This window comes from Monopterus albus, unplaced genomic scaffold, assembly GCF_001952655.1.
Source record: "Monopterus albus unplaced genomic scaffold, M_albus_1.0 scaffold361.1, whole genome shotgun sequence".
In the NCBI taxonomy this organism is placed as follows: Eukaryota; Metazoa; Chordata; class Actinopteri; order Synbranchiformes; family Synbranchidae; genus Monopterus; species Monopterus albus.
In genome coordinates, this window is record NW_018128241.1 from 178,818 (window position 1) to 195,714 (window position 16,897).

The 16,897-nt window shown below is 42.4% G+C and overlaps 3 protein-coding genes across 3 annotated transcripts in view; 1 reads left to right on the forward strand and 2 right to left on the reverse strand.

The window, feature by feature from the left end:
* The window catches only part of ndufb11 (NADH:ubiquinone oxidoreductase subunit B11), a 3,209-nt gene extending 2,250 nt beyond the window's left edge, over positions 1-959 (reverse strand). The window contains exon 1 of the mRNA XM_020585288.1: positions 698-959. Within this exon, the coding sequence (XP_020440944.1) occupies positions 698-871 (174 nt within the window). The 5' untranslated portion in view covers positions 872-959. The remainder of the gene's footprint in view (positions 1-697) is intronic.
* Positions 960-2,993: 2,034 nt separating this feature from the next.
* Positions 2,994-14,297, reverse strand: tbc1d25 (TBC1 domain family, member 25). The gene is made up of 7 exons (XM_020585273.1): positions 13,892-14,297; positions 12,676-12,785; positions 12,419-12,573; positions 10,846-10,973; positions 10,570-10,758; positions 8,991-9,266; positions 2,994-8,041 (listed from the first exon to the last, which is right to left on the reverse strand). The coding sequence occupies exons 1-7, from the start codon at positions 13,934-13,936 to the stop codon at positions 6,368-6,370; spliced, it is 2,577 nt and encodes an 858-aa protein (XP_020440929.1). The 5' UTR covers positions 13,937-14,297; the 3' UTR covers positions 2,994-6,367.
* A 188-nt stretch (positions 14,298-14,485) lies between these two features.
* Positions 14,486-16,897, forward strand: part of ccdc22 (CCC complex scaffolding subunit CCDC22) — a 15,762-nt gene continuing 13,350 nt past the window's right edge. The window contains exons 1-3 of the mRNA XM_020585274.1: positions 14,486-14,859; positions 15,587-15,764; positions 16,270-16,402. Of these exons, the coding sequence (XP_020440930.1) occupies positions 14,810-14,859; positions 15,587-15,764; positions 16,270-16,402 (361 nt within the window). The 5' untranslated portion in view covers positions 14,486-14,809. The remainder of the gene's footprint in view (positions 14,860-15,586; positions 15,765-16,269; positions 16,403-16,897) is intronic.

Consider the following 16,897-nt stretch of genomic DNA (forward strand, 5'->3'; position numbering starts at 1 on the left):
TAGGATGTGTTCAGAGACCAGGTCAGGTCAGATGTGATGTGGATGCCCAGGAACTTGATGTTATCCACTTGCTCCACCACCTCCTTGTGTATGAGAAGAGGAGCATACATTGTCTTCCTGGACCTCCTATAATCCACAATGACTTCCTTAGTCTTGTTGGTGTTCAGGACAAGATTGTTATCTGAACACCACCTTGTCAGGTGCTGGATCTCCTCTCTGTAGTGAGTCTCATCATTGTCTGAGATGAGACCCACTACGGTGGTGTTGTCTGTGAACTTCACTACTGTGTTTGTGGGGTGAATGGCATCACAGTCATGGGTAAACAGAGTGAAGAGAACTGGGCTGAGCACACAGCCCTGTGGTATGCCTGTGTTCAGGACCAGTGTGGATGATGTTTGTATTTCCACTCATTTATTTGGGATTTATCTTTCATTTGACACCCACCTGTGCATTTGCTCCCCTCCTCTAAACCCGCCTCGCCCCTGCTTGCAGTGCTCTGTACAGACGTGCGTGTGACGTTTGCTTCAGCTAGCTACCTGGCTGAAACAGCTTTATGTTAATCCATAATGCAAGTTATTCGAAATTACGCGTTCACCAATGAATTTTTATGTAACAGCATATTTCGACTGTCAGGTAGGGAACCGCTATCTGCGTGTGTGACAAACTTCGGATGAACGTTACATGGAGAGAAACTCACCTTGACAAACGGGCTGACCTCTTCATGTCCAGCTTTCTCCGAGACGGGGTGCAGCTCCGTCAGAGCGGGCGAAACAGTGGCACCGCTCGGTTTTGACTGGGAGACGAACCGAGTTTGTGGATTTGACAATAAGCGGGGCAACGCGAGCCCAAACCGTGACAGTCGGATTAACATTTCGACTGTTTGCGAACAACACTGTTGGCCGAAATCAGAAACAGGATGTTCTGTCCTTCTTCTTCGTCATTTCCTAGACGTTATAGGGCGCGTTGCCGCCGCCACTACGCGGTCGATGGTAACGCACCCGAACTAAAATGTGGACTAACTAGCCAGGCTGGGACACAGACCCAGAGAGGAGTGGAACATTTGAAATACACCTTAAAAGTAAATTAAATTCTTAGTTCCATGAAATAAACAATACAATATTAAGAATCGAATTCTTTGTGTGTAAAAATGAGACACATATAGTTTAGCTAACTTTGGCTGTGCTCCTCATTTACTCCCCACCACTGAAATGACTCATGCCAAGTGTTCCACAACAATACAATTGGACACTGCATGATATAAAACAACACAGGTTTGATCAATATCAGTTAAGGAGCACTTGAAACACGTTAGTTGCATTTAAGGCAACAATTTGTCATTGTTTTTCATTCATTAATAGTGAAAAGCATCACATTTTGATTATGGCAACGGTGACACCCGGGATGGCCAATCAGATTCGGGGGGTGGCTTGTGCTATACCTGGCCATCTCCTGCTAACACTAATACAAGTAATCAGTCTGTGCTGCTTAAGTAACTTATTCAAAAAGACCATCCAGGCCGCTGACAGGGCCATTGCAAACAAAGCTCTACTGGTGCATAAGACCCTAATAACTCAAATCATACTTTTTTTTTTCTTGAATGTTTAAAGCTTAGGCCACTATTCCACTGCCTGCTGTGACTACAACTACTACGGGTAAAGATAAAAGTGTAGAGGTATTAATCTTTATAAAAATAATTCAACATACAACATTAACAACATGTCTTTACGGTGTAAACATCCGGCCCTGTAGTGCACCTTTTTGCATTCTTTTGCATTTCACAGTAACTAGTCTGTCAAGCAGTCTAATCATATTTTGTAACTCAAATTCATCCATCCATCCATTTTCTTCCGCTTATCCGGGACCGGGTCGCGGGGGCAGCAGTCTAAGCAAAGATGCTACGTGTGAGGTACACTGACTGGCCACTTTATTAGGTACACCTGTATAATTCTGCACTTCAATGCAACATTTCCACCTTAACATCTGTGCTGCTGAAGCTCAACATGTTTGTTTTTGGTGAAATTGTCATAAATGTATACATTTAATTATATGTTTAAAGGTGGAGTTGTACTGGACTACATTATATTCAGAGGTGTCTCTATATGTTTGTCCTCCCCAGCTACATAGAACAGCAGGCCAGATTATTAGGAACACCTCTGAATATACTGTCACAGCTGGAGAAGTGTGTGTGAGCTTACTGCAAGTCCTGATTCTGGTATTTAACAAGTGCTCAAAGCTGTCAGTGCTCCGTTTTTAATCGCCACCTTTTTGCATTGTTTTTGGTTTAATTAACTTGTGACAACATGAGCTGTGATGTCTGGAGAATGAGAACTCATTTTACAGCTCCAACAGTCATGTTATAAGACGTTGACGCCTCCTGGGGTACTATCAGACGCTCTGCACACTGGTGGCTTCATGTGTTCAAAAACATGAACATTAAAACATCTAAATCTATGATGCTATATGAAAATACGAGTTTACACTGTGGCAGTCAAACCATCTGAAACAGATGACAAAGCAGCAGGAGCCTAATGTTCAAGATGATGTTTAACAATAGATTCCTACTTAAGACTAATTTATGAGAAGTTACAATTCAAGAAGGGATTAGTTTCATGATTACATTTGTTTCTAACGCTACCAGATTTATGGAGGAGTTTGGGGACTTGTATACAGCTCATTAACTTTACACATGGCCAAAGAAGTGGAACAACAGCCAGCAGCAGCCTGATTTTAAAAGTGATTATCGCAGTAAACTTCATGTATTACTGCTACAACCTCACCAGAAAATGTTCAATTTAAGTTACTTACTCTACACGTTACAGTTTCACTTCACGTTTGATGAGTCTTACAGCAAGTCCAGGGTAACACCAACATAACAAACATCACTAATTCTGATTCTAAACGTTCAGCACCAAACACCAGCTCCTGAGGTGCCGTCCCATCACCACCACTATCAGGGAAAGCTAGAGGCAAATCAATCATTCTTCACCCAGTCATTTCCATTGATTATTATTTATTGTGTCTGGTACACAATCAGTAACACTGTTGTGTGTTGTATAATTAAAAAGTTTGTGCACAGCTATAATTTAATGAGATAAAACATGTTACAAATGCTGACAGTCCAGCTAGTCCAGTCACTTCAGTTCTTTTTAAATATGCTATTAAAGACGGATTTACAAAAGGAGGCCAAACCAAGTGTCAGAGTAATAACTGCAATAATCACAAGGGTCCTTCTAAACACATGGGAATCTGCTATCAGCTTAAAACAGAAGGTGAGCCATTACATTTCCTGTTCAGCCCCCCATGTTACAGACTTATGGGAATAATACAGGCCACTCAAAACCAAGAATGAAGTTTTAAAGGTAAACAAAGCTGAGATAAAAAAAAACGACAACTGTAAGAGATACACTCCCTAACTTTGTTCTGATGTCCATAGATTCCACACAACTGAGCTGTGCTGAGGTCCAAAACATTAACAAGAGAAAATGTGGGCCATTACTATCAAATTGGAAGGTGTGTGTGCGTTTTAGGGTTTATTAACACATTACTGATCCTCTGTGATGCTACAAGTCATTTACCTTAATTTAAAATATTACATTACACCTTGATGAACGTCTGCCTTACATCTCAATTAATTGAAAAAAATCATTTTTGCATTGTTGCTTTGTTTGGAATAAAATTACTGTAAAGATATTTCAGAGGTTTTTCAGATGTTACTGATATTTTCAAGTATGGAGGCCGATTCACACCAGGTGAAACGTTAGCAATGACAAGAGTAAAAAATACTTACTGTAGGTTAAAATTCAGACACTGAGTCAGTTTCGGCTTATGGGTCAGAATTTTACCTTAACACAATAAGTTATCATTTTTTCATTTAGTGTCTTATTCATGACCTTTTGTAATCTCCTAATTTTCACTCAGGTCAAAATGTAAACTTTATTTCCACTGTTAAAATCCTGATTCAGAACTATAACTTTCTTGAACACATCAACACCTGATGATCATTTATCAAATTCAAAATTTGACTTGGCTCTAAAACTGGCTTAGTGAACTGCCCATATGGTGACAGATGCTAAGAGCACAGAAGAAATGATAAATCAAGGCTCCTGATTAAAATAAGCAAGGCACCTCTCTGCCAAACAGCTGCACACAGGCCCAGATTTGTTTGTTTAAATGCCACTGTATCATATTCAAACATGTCTGTTACACTGAAGAACCTTCAGCAACCACTCAAAGCAAGTCTAAACAGTCATGTGTGAAACCTGTGCCTAAAATCAGTCTCATTTCGACAAAGCTTTGAAATCATAACACAGAATACAGGGCGAAGAGATGGTCTTTGGGAAACAGCAGTAACCAAAGTGCTCGGTGCCACATCTCTGTATAAAATCCCAACAAAACATTAAATAAGAACAGTACATGAATGTTTGAGTCCATACAGTACATAAACAGAATGGTATTTGTACAATGCAGAGCAGCCCCACACTGCATTCACGTCTTCATAGAGAAACCAGATGTCACTACTTTGTGTGATCAGCTGCTCTGAGCCTCTCCGTGCACCGCCGGTCAGACTGATTGGCCAAGTCGCATTCAAAGTTGAAAAAGCAAACAATTAAATAAACACTGATGTGTAAGAACTGTGCAGGTGTGTTGAACTCCTCTGAACAGGTCTCTGGCACGGTGCAGTAACTCAAATCTCTGGTGCTGAAACTTGAATGTAGCGTTAAACTCGCCACACGTCCCCTCTACCTGATCTGCAAAACATTTTAAACCATGTAGTCATTTTTTAAACCTTAATTATCAAGCTCATGGCAACAAGACACCCAAGGCTAAAAAACACACTAATGAATTTTGTCTTATCTACAGCATAAAACATTTGTGATAAGATAAAGGGAGAAATGTTTTGGTCACTGCAACACGATTCTGTTCAGACCACTTCACCAAGATGTCCAGATGCAACAGCAATTTGAAAGAGTAAAAGGAAAAATGGAATGATAACTGTGGTTCACAAACAGCTTTGGATAACTGAAGTGCATGCATTTAGTTTGATCTCAGGGTAAACTGCAGGATTTATCTTGGAGTTGGACCAGCCATCACTGAGAAACACAGAGCTACTGGATGTTAGTTTAAAAAAGTGTTTCCTGTTTTCCAGAAGGGACGATAAACCAGAAAAAAAACAAAAAACAAAAAAAAAACGGATGCATCTTTGTGGCTGCAAACTGTTGGTGTAAGAATGAGCTGACAACACTTCTGTGGCTGCTAGATCTAAAATATTGATCGTGTTCTCTGTGAAGACATTCAGAGCACCTCAGTAGTTTGTTTTTTTTTTATCCTATGTAAATTTTGATTTACCCTTTAAGGTTAATGGTGACAGGCTAGTTCAGAAAGGAAAGCAGAATATGAGGCTTATTTTGACAATGCAGAGTGCACCTTTCCAGGCAAAACAATCAAGGTGCATGCAGGGCGTGTCCAGACCAATGTTGCTATTTTGACAGCACAAAAAGTATATCTGTATCAGGCAGTTGTTTTAAAAGGGCTGGACTTACTCTCTTAATTAACCCATGGGTATGGTCGTGCCTAAGCGGCACACAGCGTGTCTGCAGCTTGTGCACCCACTTTTTGTTGGTCACTGGAGCAACTTCTTATTGCGTCCTCAAGGATACTAAGTGCGCCAAAAGACACCTACAAAGGCCCCTCGTTTGCATCGACACTCCCAGGTGGACGAAAGCGTATGTGGTATTTTGACAGCGTGGGCGCCATGAGGAAAAAAACAAACAAATAAAAAAACACTACGTTGGGTGCGAGACAGGAAATTACACTTTGACACAGGACTAGACCCCTGGCACTGGGTGGAAGACAGGGATCTGTGTGTGTTGGCTCTGACTTGTCCAACTGAGCCACTGAACAAGAGCTATTTAAACAATGGCTTCAACAAATCAGAATCAGGATTTTCCCTTTTATAAAGTAACGTATCTTGAATGATATTTAGGACACTTTTGTGGCTTAATGGACAAGAGCTTGTAAACAAAGTTAGTAATGAGGGCAACACAGACTAAAGCGGTAAACTCAAACAGTCTGACCAGCAAATTCTGCAGCTGCACCCTCTGAGGACATGATGCGAAACTAAGCTCTTTCATCCCCTACTGAAGGACTAAAACACAAAAAAAGCTTATCTGAAAATGTTGACAAAAACATTTCCATGACTAGAGACATAAGGAATATACGATATGTATTCAAGCATACACAGAATGAGAAGATTATTAATGGCCCAATTTAACATGGGAGCATGTCTGAAAAGATCTGCACCCCCAGCCAGCTGCAGACAGTCTTCAGAGGAGTACTCAGGATGGGGAGCAGGAGATGGATGACTGACTCAGGAAGTGGGGGAAAGGGAAATTTGAGCTGTAGGTGAGGGGATGGTGGTTGCGAGGTTATAGGTTGAGTTCGGAGATGATGGCTGAGGCGAGGCTAAAGGGCTGTAAATGGGCCTGGGAGAGATGGCTGAAGAAGGGAAGTGTTGAGCAACAGTAGTTGTTGTCGGGGAGTCTGAGCTAACCTCATCCCCTTCTTCCGAGTCCCACACTTCACTCTGCAAGTAGTCTGCAAATAAGGCCTTGGCTCGCTGCAGCACCCTGCTCAGGTTGTGGCGCCGCACTAGGCGATCGAAGTGCATGGCAAGCTCATTGTAATCCAAGCTATTCTTGATGATGTGGTCTCGATGCTCCAGCAGGATGGACAGGCACAGGAACAACATGAAGGGATTGCCTTTGCCGAACTCTTGAGGTGGCGGCAGGGAACACGGTTTAATGCTGGTGGTCTCAGCTTTTGAAGAAGTGGGCATGGTAGCTGTGATGCTGGGGGATCTGTTTCCTGGTGAAGGGAGGTTGTTGGAGGAAGACCTGCTGCCAGATGGAGAAGGGCCTCTCCCAAAGGCCAAAATGGGTGAGGAGAGTAGGGCACGGTTCTGAGCGTGGGAGGGAGAAGCAACAGACATTTTTACAGTGGGCGTCGTGGGTGAGTTGATCCCTGTACAGCCAAGCGCTGGAGCAGAGGAGGCTGCTGGTTTTGGGACAGTTCTTGGTAAGGCCTCCCTCCCATTGGTATCAGATGGGGATGAGGAATTTGGAGCAGAGTCTGGGGATGCACCTGGCCAGCTGGAGGGTGAAGCTGAAGATGTGGGAGAGACTGAGGAGCCAGTTTTCCAGACGGGTAGGCCACTAGGAAGGAGAGGAAGTGAAGACATTGGAGAAAGACCACTGTCACAGTTTTTTATGAGAGGTGTTCTCTCTCCTGGGTCCTCTTCACTGTCGACTGTGGACTGGCGCCTTGCGATGCTAGGTACCACACCCTGTGGTTGCTCAGCGTCCTCCATATCAAAGCTCTCTTCATTTCGGGCAGTATAGTATTTAAACTCCCCAAAACTAGTTTGCCGCTCAAATGGAGGAGCCTGCACATCTGCCTTGTCCATGCTCACTTGATGAATGTCCTCACCTCCCTTCCCACCTACACTTTGCCACTCTTTTGCTTCTATGATGGAATTCCTGCTCACATCTGGTTCTTCTCTTGATGGCCTCAGCATATGTCGCCTACGCTGCTTCTCTTTTTGCTCCTTATCGTCTTCTCGGCAGTTCTCAGCTGTCGCGTCCTTGTCTCTGCAGCTCGCTGCGTCATCGGCCTCTAGTGGGGGCCCCAGAAGCTCCACTTCAGTTTCAGGTGGATCAGGGGGCAGGGAGCTCCAAGTAACCTCCAGCATCCTTAAAGCATCATCAAAGGCAAACTCTCGCTTGAGCTCCAGGAGCAGCCAGCGATAGCAGAAGAAGAGGTCATCAGCTCCTCGGGACACCAAGTAGGAGTAAAACTCAGGGTCAGAGTACTGGAGGAGCAGCTTCAGATGCTGGAACTTAATCGACATGAGCTGCCCGTCTGGCCGGAAGTTCCCCTCCAAACGTTTCATAATGCCACAAAAGCAAATGAAGGCGTGCGCCTCGTTGTCCATTACTGCGAGTATAGGGGAGGCAATATCACTCATTCCTTGACAGTATGATATCTGAAAAACGTCCACAAACAGTTACATGAGTCTACAGCTTACAGGGGAAACATGTTTTAATAATGTAAATACAGATGCTTTTATGAATAATATTAGCCTGCAGAAAACACAAAGACACACACATTCTTTAAGAGAAGTCTTTCAGTTCAAGTGTAGACACAGAGCCTCATTTATTGTGCAAAATACAAGGGTCTAACCTCATTTGCTTGTAACAACAGGAGGAACTTTTCCTCTTTTTGTGTCTGCATTGCAGGAACTGAGAATGATAACAGTCCTTAGAACACTGTTTTGAGGTACATTTGTAGGTACTCTCCAAGCACAACAGGAACTATGAGTTACGTACATGTATGCTGACTGATGCACCGCTAACTGTCATTCTTTAAAACCCACGTTAGCCACGTAAACAACAAAGCCATCACCAGCAGCATGGGGAGCTGCAGCCTGCCACTGTAAGCATCTGCAGAGGGTTAGAGACTCATTATATAATTAACATAACAACACAGAGAAAGTACTTACTGGTAATGTAACTTCTCTGTGTGTTAACCATTGTGAGCTTGATAGTTAATCACTAATAGTTTGCTGGCTTTCAGTGTTATGCTACTTCAGCTTTCCTACTGTTGGTACGAACGCAAACAGAAGAAAAGCCTGTGAGGTATGTAGTTCTTGGGGGAGCTCCCCAGTGGAGTAGATCCTAGAACTGTTTGGCCTAAATTGGTGCTAAATATTATTTAATGCAGTTTTAACCAATAGTTAGTGATCTGAAAAACTTAGAAAAAAAATCAACTGGACTTAGATTTCTAGGTTGAAGACCTTTCACCTCTCATCCAAGAGGCTTCATCAGTGTAGGGCTGGTTAAAGCCAGGCCGTGTGGGGCCCCCTGGGGCAGCTGCACTCAACACACTCCAACCCTAACACGGGCACAAGCCAGCTACAGAACAGATCTACAAACCTGTGGATGTGTGATGGCAAATGTGGTGAGCAGGTCTGTGAGGGCGGTCAAATGTGGACTGTCTTCGGAGCCTGCGTAGTATGGGTGAGCCCGATCTGTCCTCAGGACATCTTTAAGCACATTTCCGCGAATAAACTCCAGGTCCTCGTGACTGGCCCGGGCTGTCCACTCTCTCTTCAGCTGGTCATACTCCCTTGTCTTCCTCTTCATGTAGTCCATTCTTTCCTGTCCACTCAGCCCATCAGGGTAGACGTTCAGGAGGTACCTCCACACAACCTAACACAACATCAGACAATTTGATTTGATTTGATTTGATTTATTCTTTCAAGCATGTAGACAGTTGATATGTCAACACACATAATTTTACACATATCCAACAAATGCTAATCCAATATCAATTTGCTTATACCTAGTACATGCTTGAATGGAGTAGGAAGAAGTCAGACTTATCCAGTCCTACCCCCTGACATCATCTTACCATCATTGGTTTGCAAGCAGTATCTCTACAATCACATCATTTAATGAATAAATACATGATTTTTCATTTCACACAAGGTTCATCAGTTCAATACGTATACTTTGTGTGTGCAAGAGAAAATAAGGTTGTTTTTACTTTTGGGGGGTTGTATTAAATATATTCATCAACAACCTCATGGCGATGCAATTTCCATGTAAATTCATAGAAGAAATAAACATTTCTAAACTGGAGGTTAAAAATAAAAAGCAGGGAAAAAACAAAAGTCCTTTATACTTTCATTGATGAAATAGAAGAGATGAAATGACACAGGCCCTTTAAAACAATGACCCAATCCCAGATATCCTTCTTTGACCAGATGTTTGCAGCACGATGACAGACTTCTATTGAAATAGGTGGATTGCATTAGATTTTCTAATGTTGTTGCATTTTTCCAGACTTCATTGTTTTATTCTATTTCATGTAAACCTTTCCTAATTCTTAATCATAAAGCCTGACTTTGTGTGTCTTGTTTTCACTTTCATCTAGCCTAAATCGGTAGGAGGAAATCTTCACTGAAAGCAGTTTGCCAAGGTTGGGCTGAAATGCTGATTCATTGTCTTGATGAAAACTAGACTAAAATGTTCACAATATTTCTGACAACTAATCTTCTGATGAGTAAAAACACATCAACTAAAATGTCCGATTTATATGAGATTAACAATCCAGATTTTCAGTTGATTAAAAAGTGACTAAAAATAAAAAGAATGATTTTTAAATGTGATTACGACTAAATGGGCTTCTGACCTCAAGACGAAGACTAGCTTTAAAATATCTGGCAAAGTTAATACTATCTAGGGATTGAGAGGGAAACCCGGTGAACAACTGCAGACTGCATTTCTGAATAAATGAAATGCTGCTTAAAATCTGCTTGAAGAAAGGTAATTTCTGTTTTGGTTTATTTTCTTGCAGAATCAGAATCAGAGCCAGGATTAAAAAAGAACCAGACCTGGCAAGTGGAATCATAATGAATAAGATCTGAACGAGACACAACTCTGCTGATCTGGGAAAGTCTACATAACACGGAACTGGTATGAGAGGCGAACAAAAGGCCCAGAGCTACACCTTGCGCAGTGAAGGCTCCACACCACCATGGTAGATTCGCAGCCTGAGTTCTTCAGGTCGTGTCAGCTGGCCTTGTCCGTTCAGGTAACTGTGAAATTCGGCATCGCTCAAAGGAGGCTTGAAAGGCTTGATCTCCTCCCCATATGACCAGCTGAAGGCTTGCTGGACTTTGGACAAGGTCCGACCCACCTGAACACAAGAGAAACGAGCACATAAGCAAAGCTCAGACTCAGAGGGAAGAAGGTAAATGACATTATGAGGAAGGTTAAAGAAGACCTGGGACAGGAGGGACTGGGTGAAGGGAAGAGCTGCAGATGCCAAAGACCTAGTCCTCTCTGCAAGAAGCTGCTCAGAGCCAATCACATCTTTGGGGCTTATGATGTCCCAGTCCTCCATAACAGGACCTGCAGGCGCATAAAATTAGGAGATATAATCACTTATTTAGCTCTACTTAAACAATAAATCTGCAGTTTTTAAAAACAGTTAGAACAATATTCTGCTGCCCATATTAGCATTTAAATAGGTTTAAACAGGCTTTCTGCCTCAACAGGTTGGGGCGAGTGGATAGAGGAGAGAAAGAAGAAGAAAAGCATCAAGACAAACCTGATCAAACCTCAACAACATGAAGCTTTTGGAACAGCCCACACGGTGTCCTTTGCTCTTCAGTCTAAACTGTATAAATCCCAGCTGTAGACGTAACCTGCTGTGGGGTCGGCCTTGCAAAAACCGTCTCTTTAGCTACTGGGCAGCTGACATTCAGATACTGCCCTCCTAGTCCCACACTCCAAACGTCTTCTGGTGCTATCTGGAATCGCCACCACTCCTGTTCCTCGTCTTTCCTTTAATACCCTCCCCCCATACGCAGACTGTTCAGTGGCTCCACTCTCACCAACACTGTAAGCAGCTCAGTTTCAATGCAGCACATTAAAAAGATCTGCTGTAATAATCTGCCATTTCACATTTAGAAAACAAATACATATCCCTAAGAACTGAAGCTATTTCCACATTACACATAAAGTGACTCAAATCCAATTTTTGATCCTCTAGTGACCCAGACCTGATGTGTCCACAGCAGTGTGAACAGACCAGATGTCCTCAGACCAGATCTGGGCCACCTGTGTATATGCTCCTAGACCCGATTCCTCTCTGACCTCTGACTGTGCGAGTGCCGTCAGAACGGTCTGATCAGAATCCATGTGGTCGTTTTAACATCTCCTCCTCTGCACATACGACCTGTCGTCATCATTCAGCGTCAGCCCCTCACAGACCAGTAACAATAAACATGGAGGGGAGCGACGACAGCGACGGGGTCAGTGGAGAGACCAGGATCTTTCACATGTGGTGGACGTTTATGGAGAAGCTTCTGATCAGGACAAACTGGGAGGAACATATCGTAACCCAGTGGTTTGGGAGGAAACTGGGCCATTTGACCGTCGCACACACCACCTGGTTGTTATTGTTGTGCGCACGTGGCTCACATTTCAGTTACATCTGTGCATGTGTGGCAGTTTAGGAGCTCAGCGGTGTTCACATCAGAGCCAGGTACATGGCCTTGACACACATGGACGGGAAGCAGCATTAAGGCCTGAGACCTGGACAAATCTTAAATACAACCTGTCCAAAATCAATTTGTCTTATCAGATTATGCCCCAATTTGTCTTCATTTAAAGTGAATCATTTGATTACACTCGTATATGTTTTTATACAGTGTACATATGTCACACAATCTAAACCGTCTTCCACACTCAACACTTTCTGTGTAATATATTGAGACCTCCAAAGTTTGGTGTGCTTTCCTTTAAAATGTTTGGCTTTGTTAGTTGGTTTGAGGATACACTGCTGCTCTTACTGTCTTCTGAAGGTTTAATGTCCATCTTGAGCTGCAGATATGGTTTGGCTGCACTGATGAATGCAACGTCTAGATCCCAGTCAGACAGCAGAGACAGATACATTTCAGTACCACTCCGGTCTCGAGACAGGTAACTGATCCCGAAATTACGCTTCCTAGAGTGAAAGGAAAACCAAGAGAAAATGCTGACACACATACTGTATTATGACAAACCCTGATGGCCTGTGTGCCTACGACAGTTTAGTGATCACTCTTACCCATTCAAATCAAAGGCCCTTATGAGGATGTGCTGCAGAACCTCCAGAGATGTTATCTGAGGGTCAACAGCAAAGGAGCGAAACTCCACAGGAAGCAGCCCATCACATTTCTGAAAAGCATCACATCACGGTCTCTAAAACATCGGCACTGACAAAAGAATATAATCACAATACTCAACAACAGTCTCAATAATACTGTACATTATACACAGTAGGTACTAGTCTATGTGCTGTTGTTTGAAAGATACTAACTGGTGGTTAGTATACAAGACCTGATGTATGGTTTTGTGCAAAAAGAGCAGGTACAGAAGGAGTGTACATGGAATCAAATGATTATGACACAAACTCCAGCCAAGTCTAAACTGAAACCTCTACTGTTGTCCGGTGACTCTGACCAAATGGTTTCTCTGCTGCACTTTTGATTCCTCTGTTGCATTCAGGGAAACTTATTACTTCACTGTAGCTGCACAATAGCTGTGTTTCTGATCTTCATTCTGTTTGCTTTTTCTTTTTAATTTTATTTCATTTGAACAATATCTCATTTTATCTTAGCAGACTATACTGTTTTAAATGCATTTTTATTTTAATGCTTTTCTTTGCATGTGTTTTAAATTACCTTGTCCATAAAAAGCAACTATACTTATGCCCTTCTTGTAGTTGACCACCACTGACTGCATAAATACATTACCCATAAATATTTTATACGTTCGATGTTGACCACAAAATGCCTCTACTCCAGGTAACAGACGTCACGACGTGGGGGTCATGCGCACACACGCACGCGTTCGCTGAGCAGACAGGTGACGTCAACTCAAGTCTGTGAGGGTTCACTGCTTTATTAGGTTGGATATGGACAATGTTTTAATAGATAAGTGTCGATTATAACAGTTACAGTCGGTCAAAACAACGGGACAGGCAGAACTGATTAGCCTCCCCAGCTGTGACTAACAACGTTCAGCTAGACAAACAATTCTGGCGATAAACACCAAGGATAAATACGCAGGAATAGATTCACTTTCGTCAGACACAGTGAACTACAGCTAATGTCGCCCGTGTTTGGTCGATGTGTAGCACTATAATGTGTGTTTGACAGCCGATTAGCAAACGTTAAGCACACAATTCAATAATGACGATAACGGTATGCTAGATAACATTAATGTTAGCAAAGTAGCTGACGCTGGCAGACAATTAGTTGCTCTAAGCTCGAGCCTCCTACCTTGACTTTGACACGAACCACCCCCCTCTCCTCCTCGCCTGCCATTTTAAAGACTCCGTGTCGGAACAGGGTGGTTGTTCTGAGTTTTGTTTTCCTCCTACCGCGACATGGTGATCAATAACAATAGATCCATGTCAATAACATGACGGAGAAAACTGGCTGAGTTCCTCTGGTTCATGGGATTCTTCTTCTGCTTTGTTTTACAGAGGACTTACAGTCGCCAGCGCCATCTGCTGGATGGGCCTTTATCATGGCTCCACTAAACCTCAAAGTATCTGTGGAAATCCGGTCGTGACAGAAGTATTCCGGTCCTTTACTCAAGTAAAAGTAGTATTACCACAATGTAGAAACATTAGTTTCACGCTGAAAATAAAATATGATCAAATGATATAGTATACAACCAAACATTCAGCTAACTATCCAGCAGGTTTCCGGTCATGAGACTTCTCTTTTGGTGTATGCTGGGAAATGTATTTCCTCGTTACTCATTTTGCATTTGTTCTCGGCTACACGAAATCGAGCGGAAACACCACCTCCCAGACACACCTTTGCTATAGGCGGTTATTACTTCATTTCCACACTGAATATGATACACAAACGTAAGAGTTGTTACGCTTTTAGCAGATAACTCTGATAAGTGTTATTAGGGAAATGCAATAGAAGCTTTCGATACATTAGCAGCTTATTTGTAGCAAGGCGCTCTTATTAGAGCTGTTGGTTTTTATCATGGAAGTGAGGAATAGCAGCCTTGTAGCTGTTAGTAGCTGTTCCTAGCTAACTGAACATGGAAGCTAGCTTTCTAGCCTGCTTTCCATGGGAAGCCCACACTAATACTAGCCATTAAATAACACCGTTACCATCCGATGTTGTGCTTTAATGCTGCCTGTTAATTTGTTCATCTTCTGAAAAACTTAAGCGATGGAGGAAGTTGACAAAATTTTGATACACGCCCTCAAACAAGTTGGCACGTAAGTATCAACAGCTCATTGTTTTTTAAGTTACTGTTAATGCATGCTTCCCACAGGCTATTAAAATTGCGCATTAGCTGACAGTGCTGTCATAAGGCATTCACGTGATAAACGGTAGCGTCAACAGCGGCTAAGTCAGCCCCATCATATGATAACAATAAAGAGACTCTGTTGTGCATTTCATTTTAAATTGATAAAATTGCCGTTTTGATAAAGTGAAAGCATGTTTAAAATTATTGCAAGTTTTTCTTTTATCAGAAAGCTAAAATGTGTCTACAGAACTATGCAGAGCCTTCATTCAGTACTTTGTAGAAGCCCCTTAGGCAGCAGTTACAGCTTTAAGTCTTCTCGGGTACGTCTACAGGCTTTGCACATCTGGATGTGTGTAGCTTATCTCGTTCTTCCTGCAGATCTTTTCTAGCACAGTCAGATTGGATGGGAAGCATCTGTGTCTTCAGGTCTTTCCACAGATTTTCTCCAGGCTTTATATCAGGACCTTGGTTGGCCCCCTCAGTGACACACAGACTGTTGTCTTGGCTGTTTGCCTCAGGTCATTGTTGTACTTGAAATGTGAAACTTTAAGCAGCATTGCCACCTGTTCTTGCTGCTGAGAAGCAAGAACAGGTGAAGGTGAAAGTTTGAATTATTTCTGAAGGGTTGTTTGAAATTTGTGACCAATGAATACAATGTGATGACAGTACGTTAATATTTGATTTGTGACCCACAGGGAGGTGAGTGAGGAGACTGACAGTGTCAGACAGTTCAGCAGTGAGATGATAGTGGAGGCGGTGGTCCGATGTATCCGGGTGATCAATCCAGGCCTGGGCAGTGCACTGCCCACCTCCCTTCCTCCAGGCATGTCTGCCCGCTTCAGAGTGGGCATGAGCCTGGCACAAGCCTGTCAGGTACAACACCTCTGAGTTAAGAGCCACTGTAGTTAAGGTTGGAAAGTGAACAAAACTGTGCCCATACATTAGCAATTGAATAAAAATGACAAAATACAGAAACAACTGTAATTTGGATTTATTAACAGAATAGCCTCTTGAGATGTAGCATCTCATTTTCAAGGGGGTTCCAACACATGGCAGTGTAATGAAAATATATGGTAAATGGATACAAACTTTTATGTAGTTCTTTTGAGTACAGTACACACAGTTTTTTTTGCAAGTTGCCTTCTACAAATTGTATGTTATTAATTGATTAAGGGAAACCCTTGCCCACTCTTATTGGAGAGAATACTTTACTACTTTATTTTTGGATCCTCCTTTTCTTCTTCGTCTTCAAGACTCACAATCCTTACCAGTAATATCAAAATGTTTCTAAGAATACAGTGGTGTTAAAAAGTTCACTTAACAGGTTGTTGACAGGTTGAACCGCTGCCTGTAGCTTATATGTCCTGTTGGTTTGCAGGACATTGGTTACAAAGGAGAGATAGGCTACCAGACATTTCTGTACAGTAACGAGCCCGAGATCCGCTCTCTGCTCATGTTCCTGGTGGAGAAGCTGCCCAGAGAGAGCGCCGAGGCCTCAGACCAGCCAACAGGTGCAGACAACACCAGCCGTTCTGTTGGCTGCACAGTTTCATGTTACCCCTCCTCAGTGAGAAAGAATGTTTTGTGTCATTGTGTTGTTGCATGCGCTGTCTTATTTGTTCTATAACACAAACTACTTTAAACCTGGTTTGTAGCAATGAACTAATTTATTCATTTAGATTTGAGACTTCTGCACTGATGATTACTTTTTTTTTGTGAAGTGTGGGTATTTCCAACTTATGCAGTCTATGAAATGCAAGAAAGGGAAAAGGAGGGAAAGTAAATAAACTACCAATAACAATGATGATAACTGTACTACTAATAAAATCAGCTTGTTCCATTTCTAGAGGTTGGTGGGAATGTGCGTGGCCTCAGCCCCAGGTGTTTGGTTCAAGTTGAAACGTGTTAAAAATGGTTCCATGTGTCATAAAAAGCTGATAAACTGTTCTTGTGAGTGGATCCTATTTTCTGTCAGAAGGTTGGTCCAGTGGTTTATGTGTAGTGAT